The 10209-nt window shown below is 49.6% G+C and overlaps 2 protein-coding genes across 2 annotated transcripts; both read left to right on the forward strand.

Annotated features, from left to right (window-relative positions):
* Window positions 1-784: 784 nt before the first annotated feature.
* Window positions 785-4451, forward strand: HD556DRAFT_1367886 (sphingomyelin phosphodiesterase). The gene is made up of 22 exons (XM_041302851.1): window positions 785-1180; window positions 1247-1455; window positions 1506-1553; window positions 1617-1931; window positions 1981-2146; window positions 2202-2322; window positions 2370-2504; window positions 2552-2573; window positions 2632-2768; window positions 2818-2960; window positions 3010-3016; window positions 3074-3177; window positions 3226-3294; window positions 3348-3357; window positions 3406-3437; window positions 3490-3527; window positions 3584-3643; window positions 3695-3763; window positions 3814-3839; window positions 3894-4054; window positions 4107-4135; window positions 4184-4451. Exons 1-22 carry the CDS (start codon window positions 1159-1161, stop codon window positions 4328-4330), a joined length of 2070 nt encoding a protein of 689 aa, XP_041160948.1. The 5' UTR covers window positions 785-1158; the 3' UTR covers window positions 4331-4451.
* A 77-nt stretch (window positions 4452-4528) lies between these two features.
* Window positions 4529-7340, forward strand: HD556DRAFT_1527001 (uncharacterized protein). The gene is made up of 8 exons (XM_041309327.1): window positions 4529-5014; window positions 5067-5252; window positions 5277-5333; window positions 5388-5582; window positions 5631-5681; window positions 5736-5931; window positions 5987-6121; window positions 6182-7340. Exons 1-8 carry the CDS (start codon window positions 4907-4909, stop codon window positions 7231-7233), a joined length of 1980 nt encoding a protein of 659 aa, XP_041160949.1. The 5' UTR covers window positions 4529-4906; the 3' UTR covers window positions 7234-7340.
* The last annotated feature ends 2869 nt before the right edge of the window (window positions 7341-10209 follow it).

The following is a 10209-nucleotide window of genomic DNA, read 5'->3' on the forward strand; positions in this document are numbered from 1 at the left end:
GTGATGGAGAAGCCGGCACTGCTCGAGCTTCGAGGAGATGATGATTCCACGGGTGGACAAGAGATCTGCAATAAGCCATGGAGACGACGAATTGTCTTTAGTGGTGAAGCCTCGCCTTAACGGGTCCGGAATGATGTCTTCCTGGAACTTTGCTGAGTCTGGTGTTGAACGAGTAGCGGGCTCAGCAGATCTTGACACTACGTGCAGCTTTGGGAACTGGGCCCCGGGAAACAAAAGCGCAATACGAAAGCACTGCAGTAGGACTGGACTGTCCGGACATTCAAGGTTCAACACTCTGAATTCGACCAGGCATGTACATATTCAGTTCACTAGCCCTGCCACACTTTCTGTTTGACTGCTTTGCGATTGAGTGTCCTATCTGGACTCTTATAAAGTGAGCGCCGCCGTGTCACGTGTCAACACACGTTTGACATAGACTCATGGAACTTAAGGGTGTCCGCTGAGCCCGCAGGTTCGGCAAAACTTGGACAGGGAAAAGGTTCATATGACAGGGTTCATTGCCAGGAATGCCTGGAGTGTGGGTGTCCGAATTGCCCACATGATGAATGTACAGATTGTTATGTTGTACAATGCTTTTCAAACATTGATTTTTTTTGGCCAAAATACCGGATCCTCGTCAGACAGCTTAGAGTAATTGACCAGCTTGAATGAGTGAATGGCAGCAGGTGGGTTTGCTTTAGCAGGACCAGGGATCACGTTACAATGTACCAGCTGTGTATGATACTAATGAGAGCAATGTAAGATAAAAACACCGGGCCTGTGTGTAAGCATATATGGTCTTCCTCTGATTCTACTTTTCCTCTCTCTCACTTTGGACATTCATGGATATTCAAAGCTCAGAACATTGCGTCTCTCTATAACCTGGGGATATAAGCACTAGTAACGTTCACTCGCCAAAGTGACTTGGTATGTATGCGGGCTTAAGCGCTGAAGTACTTATCCATACACAGCTTAATGACATTCTTTTCGGGCCTGTTCACTTCCTCATTTAGCACTACATGCGTGTGCAAAGGCACCTAATGAACCGCGCGGCGTTCGAACGTTCGTGGCAACCGATTTATCTCCAGTCCGAGAGTACTGGACCTACTGTAGGTCATATGATCACTTTAGCGAGTTCTTAATAAACAAAGCCGGTTAATGTGGTGTGAAGTGCTCGTACGTACGTGCAGTTCATCTTCCTGCTTCACGACGCTCGGAATGTCTGTTAAAATCAGATATTTCTTAGGTTTAGCCACTTTGGCTTGGAGTCACTATGGCCAAGGGTCCGAGTTCGTCCTGGCTGCCTCATCGGTCCAGAATAGTGCTACTACCAGTACTGTTCCCTCTTCATACGTGGTCCCAGGAGCGTTCCCAACTTCTCTCTACTCTCATTACTACAATAATCCAACGGCCACCTCTGCGCAGCCACAGCCAGTCATTTCAGATCCCGTCACAGTAATTCTCTGCTGTAACTGCTACGTAACTGAAACTAACTCGCTCTTCAGCATGAAATCTTTCCATTTTCCCTGACAGACCCGCAAAACATTCCTCAGGTAACTTGCATTCCCAATGTGTGCCGCGTCGGTTTCATCGTTTTGACCCTCCGGCTTTGACAGAATGACACCGTGGATCCTCACCCACTTCCACCCCAGGCGTCCTCTCAACAACTTCTTCAACAAGCTGTAGCGCAGATCAAGTCAATTGCAGTAAACCCAATGTTCACTACATCATGTGCACGGTGCCAGGCTTCCCTAGAAGTGGCCAAATTTCTTGCTCTTGCGGCTCCTGAACAAGGGACCAATCTCGCTCTGACGCTTTGCGAGTACTTCGATTATTCATCCTCTTGCGAGAAAAATTATGGACCTCTCGTCTTGGGACCGATCCTTACTCAAGTTGCATCTTTTGCCGATGTCGGAGGATATGACGGACAGGTAGAATTAGTTGCTGGAACGGAAGAATACTGCTCATGTTGTTTCCCAGTCGATTTGCTCCGAGTTTCTTGGCTTATGTCCAGCACCTACGATAACGACTCTCAACCTCACTGGCTGGTTTGCAAAGCCGAAGCCAAATCCTCTTCCCCCTCCCAAGCAGCCCAGTGGCCAACTGATGAAAGTTCTACATCTTTCGGACCTGCATATTGATGCCCGTAAGCGGCATTTGCACGTATGCGTTGTTTATTTTCACCGATATTCTATTGACAGGTTATGCGAACGGCGCAGAAGCAAACTGCACCAGTGGTTTGTGTTGTCGTGACAATGCTTACAATTCTCTCAGCCCTGAGACACCCCTCTTTCCTGCACCACGATACGGCTCGTTCCTCTGGTTAGAGCTCTCCTTCACTGAAAGAATACAATCTGACATCTTTTTAGCGACGCTCCGTATTCATTGATCACCTCCATATTGGAGGCCATCCCACCGTTGACCGGAACTGAATCAACTGGCTTCGACTTTAGTTTGTTCACTGGCGACCTGTTAGCGCATGACCCAGATAACCAGCAGTCTAGGTACGTGTTTTATACACATTGTCGGTCTTTTCTCACTTCCCTTCAAGGGCTATGACCGAGTACTCTGAGGTAATATTTGTGTTTTTAAAATTAGACCGTTACATATCATGTGCATGTGTCCTAACAGGTCGTCCTTTATGATCTATTGAAGCGCATGCTCGGATCTGGCCCTACCTATGCTACACTCGGAAACCACGATACTTGTCTACCAGATCAAGCTTCACCTTCATCCCTAGGAGGTGCTTTGGGGCAACAGTTCAGCTGGTATGATTTCTCTCATCCATTTCCATCCCATACTTATCTCATCTACTAGGCTATACGACCACGTTACAGCGTTATGGGAGCAAGAGGGATGGCTTCCGGAGGCTTCCGTCGAGTTTTCGCGGACTCACTATGCAGCATACATGGTGAAGCGTGCAGATGGCCTGAGAGTAATCAGCTTGGACACCAACCTATGTGAGGCAAAATGTTTAACTGGCATGAGCACTAACCAACTTGTCTGCAGGGTACAGGTATGTAATCAATGATCCAGACACAGTCAAAAGCTTCATGATATAAACTGTGCAAAGGTCAAACTACTTCAATTACATCAACTCTTCCGAACCAGATGTTTCTGGAATACTAAGGTTCCTCACTGATGAACTTCAGGACGCGGAAGATGCGGGAGACCGAGGTGCGCTGATGGATGATACTACATTCCAATCGATCTGACAGTGCTCAGTCTGGATCATTGGCCATGTTGTCAGTGGTTGGGATGGTTCAAATTCGATGCCGAACCCAACCAATCTCTGTAAGTTTAACCTCTCTATTATCGTGCAATATGCTGAGCAGCGTCTGCACTAGTTTATCAAATGTAAGTTCGCTGGATGTCGAAATCACTGCATGGAACTGATATACCTAGTGTTGATCGCTTTTCCCCTCACGTTATTGCTAGTATGTTATTCCTCTACAATGCCCGAACCAGTTTGACGACTCACATAATCAGACATTTTCTGGGGTCACACACACGAGGACCAGCTATCTGTATGAGCCGACGCCACTTCATAGAAAGGGAACGCTGACATATCTTCTTGGTCCAGATCTTCTATGCCAATAATGGCACGAATATAAGTGCTGAGACCGCTCAGGCGGTATCATGGGTGTGTCCTTTGACGGATCTATAGTAACGATCAATCTAACTTGGCTTCCAGACTGGGCCCTCTGTAACACCCCTCACCAACCTGAATTCTGGGTTCCGCGTTTACGAAATTGACTCTGCTGTAGGTTTTCCTACTTACGTCTGCTAAATCCAGCTTACACATCCACGCAGACCTTTGAAGTGGTCGATGCTTATACGTCAGTTTTTCTCGAGACTGCTGTCACCAGCTGGTACTTACAAGTTCCCTGTAGTTGGAAGAGTTATGTCAACGATTATCCTGCGCTGGATTCGCAGACTCAATTCGGCCCTACTTTTGAGTTCGAGTATAGTACTCGTGAGGCATATGGAGGAAACATCACCTGGGGAGCAACTGACCCACTGAACGCGACCTGGTGGCATCTTGTAACTGAGCGTGCGTATATTCCTTCTCTTCCACCACCATCGCTATATATTTGTTCTTTCAGAGATGGAAGTAGACCCGACTTTGATGGAGGTAAGTTCGTGACTAGATGTTTCTAACTTGTTGTCTCACTTATTCCAGGCCTTCAATTCATACCAGGGGAAGGGCTCGATACTCACTCCGCCATGCACGGGCGAATGCATTCCTGCTAGGATCTGCTATATCCGTAGTGGCTCTGCTAGCATCGCCAAGCAGAACTGCATATCAGGTTATGGATCAGTGCAGTAGTGGTTTATCTTAATTCCTTAGAGCTGTGATGGACTTTGCAAATAAGCGCGTTTAAGTAGTATTGTGTGATCGTCCATAATACTCCAATATTAATCAAATATTGAGAATTTCTTGTCTTCCATATATGGTCTGACTAGCTAGCTATGATGCAGCCTATGGCATCTTCGTCGATTCTTCGACGATGCTGCTCACGCGTTACTTACATCGCTGATTGGACACCACACGTGCACGATATCAATTCTTATACATAGCTTGACCTACATGTACTTGGGGATCTCGATCAGCTGCAACCAGCATGAACATACAAAACTGCTCTTCGTCGTGCCCCGCTCGCCCTTCCTTACTCACGAGTCATGACCTTTTTCTCAATTGACCTTGTTCAGCCTTGGATAACGATCTCACATGCTATTAGTGGTCTAGCCAATCGATAACTGGCGCCTCTAAGCGCATGTCCATCATTAATAATTCTCATCGCAAACATGCAGTAGGCGCCTGTCTATCTTTCATGCCACACCACCCTCCTCGTTCCATTTTCACCAAGGCTTTGTCCACCTAGCCATCCTTCCCACTTATTAGATGGATGAAAACAATCCTCCCCGGAAGAAGCGCTGGGAGTGGTTGAAGCCACGTTCAGACCCACATTCGGTAGAGGACACTGCAGGCAGGAAAGCAGCCAGTCAAGATGTATGAACTTTCGTCTTTAGAATTTCGCATTGTTTGTTTCTAATCATATCAGCTATCTTCTCTCTCGCCTTCGAGGAATGGGGCCAGTGGACGATCCTCGGGGTCCGTTCACAAGCTCTTTGGCAAGGTGACCAAGCGCTTCCCTGGAAGCGCTCGACAGTCCCCTAACCCTGAACCCACTCAGTCCAACAAGGCATGTCCAATTTCAATTCTGAGCATGCCCAGAGCGCATGCCATTGTTTGCTACTAATCGCCTCTACAGGATCTCACCGCTCCCACTTCCGATTCAGGGATTGTAGAGGCAAGTTCGACCATCGAGGTTTGCAATATCTTCATTCGTCTCTTTCGACAACGTGCTGACGTCTCTACTTAGGCCGAACATCTCGACCCGAAGTTTGTGAACGAAAGAATCGCCAATGCTACCAAAGGTGTCGCAGGCATCGGCCAGGTCCCAACAGTAGTCCAAGATGCTTCTTCCGCGATCAACAACATACCATCTTTTTCTGATACAATCGACACGTTCTCCGCATTGCTTGAACCCTTGAAGGCATTCAACTCCATTGCCAATGTACAGTCATCTATCTCATTTCTGTACATGACTGACTTTCACACGCAGGTCCATCCCTACGCCAAGGTGGCACTGAGTATCTTCACTTGCGCGTCCAAGGTAGGCTTCTTTCTCGTTCATTGCCGTTGTAGATCGACAATTTTTCGGTTACAGATGATTCTCGATCAGGCAGACCGGGACGTTGCGGTTTCCAGTCTACTCTCAAAGATATCTGAAGTCTATACTTTCATCACGGAAGAGGAGGAATTGGCCAAGATCCAATCCATGCTAGTGATATATGGGAAGATAGCGCAGCAGACACTGGAGTGCGCTGATTTTATCAGCCATTACTCCGAGACGAAGAGTGCCTGTGAGTTGGTCCCATTGCTTCGTCGCCTGGGACTCAATGTTTCCTGTTTTTATAGGGATAAGACTCGGCAAGCACGTTTTCGGCGAAACGGACGCGACGATTCAGAGCTACAGCAATGTTCTCGACGGTCTCATGCAGCAATTCCGAGACCGAGCGGCTCGTGACACCGTCGTGATCGTCCACCGTATGGGTAAGAGAAGCTTTCAGGTATATTTGAGCCTGATTTGACATTCCACGACTCCTGGCGTAGCTGAGAGTCTGGACCTCGCAGGGATGGAGTACGCAACGGGTGTCGGATTGAATACGTCTAAATGCTGTCTGCCAAATACTCGGCAAGACCTTTTGAAGGACATTCAGAATTGGATCAGCAGCACCGAGGAGGGCGCTCCATGTGTTCTATGGTTGTCTGGCACAGCAGGCAAGGGCAAATCGGCTGTCGCCCATACAATAGCCAACTGGTATATCGAAAACGGTGGTCTTGGCTCATGCTTCTGCTTCGATCGCACTCGGCAAGCGGATCGGCGTCAAGACAAAATATTCACGACGATCGCAAGGGAATTGGCGGACTGCAACCCCATCGTGCGACGAGCCTTGGCGCAAGCAGTCCGTGATCACAACGGACTCAAGCGCACTCCAGATATCATAAAGCAATGGCAGGAACTCATCGTCGGATCGACAGACTTAGCTTCAAAGTCCATCGCTGCACCCGTGCTGATAGTCATCGATGCGTTAGACGAGAGCGGCGATGCTAACTCTCGGGAGCAAATTCTTCGTCTGCTCGCTGGCAAACTGAACACTTCCACCTCACAACCATGCAAACTCCCAGCGAACTTCCGCATTCTGCTCACTTCCCGTCCACTCGAAGACATTCAGAATACTTTGCACACCGCGCCACATGTTCGCCACGTTTCTTTGGATGGTATCTCGTCTGCATCCACAGAACTCGATATACAACTGTATATCTCCCACAAGCTCGAAGACCTGCACCACATCTTCAACGATGCGCACTTCAAGGCGCTCGCTCTGAAATCTGATGGCCTGTTTGAATGGGCTCGTCTCGCCTGTGAGTACATCAAGGGTACGAACAAAGTGGGTGTGGGTCCGGTGGGGCGTTGCAAAGCTGTGATGACTGGAACGTCTGAAAAAGGGACGCGTCTGTTGGATAATATGTATGCACGCATCTTGGAAGAAATCATGCCGGAGGACGAGCGCAAGGAAGCTATCCCGGTGTTTTTCTCAGTGATGGGACAAGTCCTTGCCTCGTTGGAACCACTTCCCATGCCTGCGTTGATGGCTATGTGACTTTATTTTCCCGAAGGGACTTGTGATTACGAAATGGAACGGGTCCTTGGGCCATTGGGATCCCTTTTGACGGGCACTTCGGACTCCCATACTCCCATACGTCCCCTCCACGCGTCCTTCTACGACTTTCTCACAGAGGAATCGCGGAGCCACGACTTCTTCATTGATACATCATCGGTACAGGGCGACCTCGCCTTTGCCTCCCTTCGGGTCATGAGGGACGGACTTCGCTTCAACATTTGCTCCTTAGAGAATTCTTACTTACCCAACTCTTCCGTCCCTGGTTTGGAGACGCGGGTCAAGGACTCTATTTCGAGGCAGCTATCATACTCGTGTCGATTCTGGGGTATGCATGTAGCAACCATGTCCTTCGAATCATCGCTAGCCAATGAAGTTGAAGCTTTCTTCGAAGGAGAGTGCCTTCTATGGTGGTTGGAAGCACTGGCTCTAACAAAAAACCTCGGTGGCTCAGTAGTGACCCTCTCATCCATCGCAAAGTGGTTTTCGGTGAGTAGCTCTAGCTCATTCTTTTCCCAACGAATTCCCACGATTAGCGGGGTGGTCGTAGGGTTATGCTGAGTTCACGCACGTTAGTGACGCCACCAGGGATACCCTGCATTTCGTCCGAACTTTCGCAGCCACCATTTTACGCAGCACTCCCCATTTATATTTGTCCGCTCTGCCATTTGCTCCTACGCAGTCAAGAATGTTCCGCAAGTTCGCCTCGAAGTTTCCTTGCACCCCCCGCATCGTCGCTGGCCATGTCGAAAATTGGCCTCAGATGGAAAAGATACTCCATGCGAATGACGAGGTTCAATCTGTTGCACTGTCGCCAGATGGAAAACGCGTTGCGTGTGGTTTATATGACGGAACGATCCAGGTGTGGGATATGGATACTGGCGAAGTATTGTGCGCCACTCTTCAAGGCCACACTGAATGTGTTGCGTCCATTGCATTCTCGCCAGATGGACATCGCATCGTTTCAGGTTCATGGGACAAAACAGTCCGGGTGTGGGATGCGAAGACTGGCGACGCATTAGGATCTCCCCTCCAAGGCCACACTCACTGGGTTTGGTCTGTCGCAATCTCACCAGATGGTAAACGCATCGTGTCTGGTTCGCGGGACAAGACAGTTTGGGTGTGGGACATGGAGGCTGGCGAGGCGTTTGGTGCCCCACTCCAAGGCCACACGGGCATTGTTTACTCTGTCGCAATCTCACCAGATGGGAAACGCCTCGTGTCTGGGTCAGAAGACATGACCATTAGGGTGTGGGATATGATGACCGGCGAGGCATTGAGCGCCCCTCTTCAAGGCCACGTTCGAGGTGTTTTATCTGTCGCAATCTTGCCTGATAGTAAACACATTGTGTCTGGGTCAGAAGACGCGACAATTCGGTTGTGGGATATGGAGACCGGCGAGGCATTCGGTACCCCCCTCAAAGGCCACACTCACGCTGTTATATCAGTCGCAGTCTTTTCGGATGGAAACCGCATCGTGTCTGGTTCATATGACCAGACGATCCGAGCGTGGGATGTGAAGACTGGCGAGGCAGTAGGATCCCCTCTCCATGGCCACACTTCTGAGGTTCTGTCTGTCACAATCGCGCCAGGTGGAAGTCACATAGTCTCTGGTTCGCCCGACAAGACGATTCGGGTGTGGAATGCCGACACCATTATGGGCAAGCCATCAGTTGCCGCACTCGAAAGCCACACTGGCCCTGTTAATTCTGTTGCAATCTTTCCCAGTGGATGTTCCGTCGTGTCTGGTTCAGGTGACACGACAGTTCGGGTGTGGGATATAGAGACTGGCAAGGCATTGGTCGCCCCTCTTCAAGGGCACACAGACTGTGTTATGTCAGTTGCAGTCTTGTCGGACGGAAAGAGCATCGTGTCTGGTTCAGACGACAAGATCATCCGTATGTGGAATGCGGCAACTGGGAAGGCATTGGGTGTTCTGCAAGGTCACGTTGACCGTGTTCCGTCTGTCACAATCTTGCCGGATAGAAATTATATCGTGTCTGGTTCATTTGACAGGACAATCCGGGTGTGGCATATTGAGACTGGCAAGGTATATTCTCTCAGTGGGCACTCTGGCTGGGTTCGGTCTGTCGCAATTTCGTCGGACGGAAATCGCATAGTGTCCGGCTCAGATGACGGGACAATTCAGGTGTGGGATGGTATGGGGACTAGCGAAGCATCGAGTGCCCATCTCCAAGGTCACACTAGTTATGTCATGTCTGTTGCAATCTCGCCAGATGTATGTCACATTGTATCTGGCTCAGCAGACGAGACTATCCGTGTGTGGGATATGAGGACTGGCAAGCAAGTGGGCGCCCCTCTCCAAGGCCACACTCACTGGGTTTACACTGTTGCGATCTCCTCGGATGGTAATCGCATCGTGTCTGGCTCGTATGACCAGACTGTCCGGGTGTGGGATATGAAGACCGGTGAGGCAGTAGCCACTATTCAAGGGCACACCGGATACGTTCGGTCTGTTGCAATTTCGCTTGATGGCAAACGCATCGTGTCTGGGTCAGACGACAAGACCATCCGGGTGTGGGATCTAGAATTTCTAATCCGGCAGCACGAATCATTTGAAGCACGTACAATGTTTCTCATCCGACATGACTCATGCCCTTCATTCCGCCTCCTCCTTTCTCCAAGATTCCAAGTCTAAAGCCCCAGTCCCAGCCTCACCCTCATCCTCCGAGTCCGAGTCCGATACCCCAGCCCTTCCCAGCCTGAATGAGGAGGGATGGATTGTAGGTCCCGAAGGCCGACTTCTCCTCTGGATCCCGCTCAATTTCTACCCGGTGGTGTATGCCCCAGGCAACACGCTGGTGATAGCCAACAATGCCTTCCAGCTGGACTTGAGTCGTGTCGTACACGGCACGTCATGGCACAAGTGTTGCGAACAGCAGTAGATCGCGTTGTCTTCACGTTTGTATCTGTCAGTTGGACTTTGGGTATGTACTT

Source organism: Suillus plorans (assembly GCF_016647745.1).
Source record: "Suillus plorans strain S12 chromosome Unknown HD556scaffold_24, whole genome shotgun sequence".
NCBI lineage: Eukaryota > Fungi > Basidiomycota > Agaricomycetes > Boletales > Suillaceae > Suillus > Suillus plorans.

Coding starts and splice junctions, on each gene's coding strand:
- HD556DRAFT_1367886 (XM_041302851.1), top strand. CDS start 1,159: ATGTGGTGTGAAGTGCTCGTAC. Junction 2,147..2,201: donor GGACCTGCATATTGATGCCC/GTAAGCGGCATT, acceptor TTCTATTGACAG/GTTATGCGAACGGCGCAGAA. Junction 3,644..3,694: donor CCGCTCAGGCGGTATCATGG/GTGTGTCCTTTG, acceptor CTTGGCTTCCAG/ACTGGGCCCTCTGTAACACC.
- HD556DRAFT_1527001 (XM_041309327.1), top strand. CDS start 4,907: ATGGATGAAAACAATCCTCCCCGGAAGAAGCGCTGGGAGTGGTTGAAG. Junction 5,932..5,986: donor CTCCGAGACGAAGAGTGCCT/GTGAGTTGGTCC, acceptor CTGTTTTTATAG/GGATAAGACTCGGCAAGCAC. Junction 6,122..6,181: donor CGTGATCGTCCACCGTATGG/GTAAGAGAAGCT, acceptor CTCCTGGCGTAG/CTGAGAGTCTGGACCTCGCA.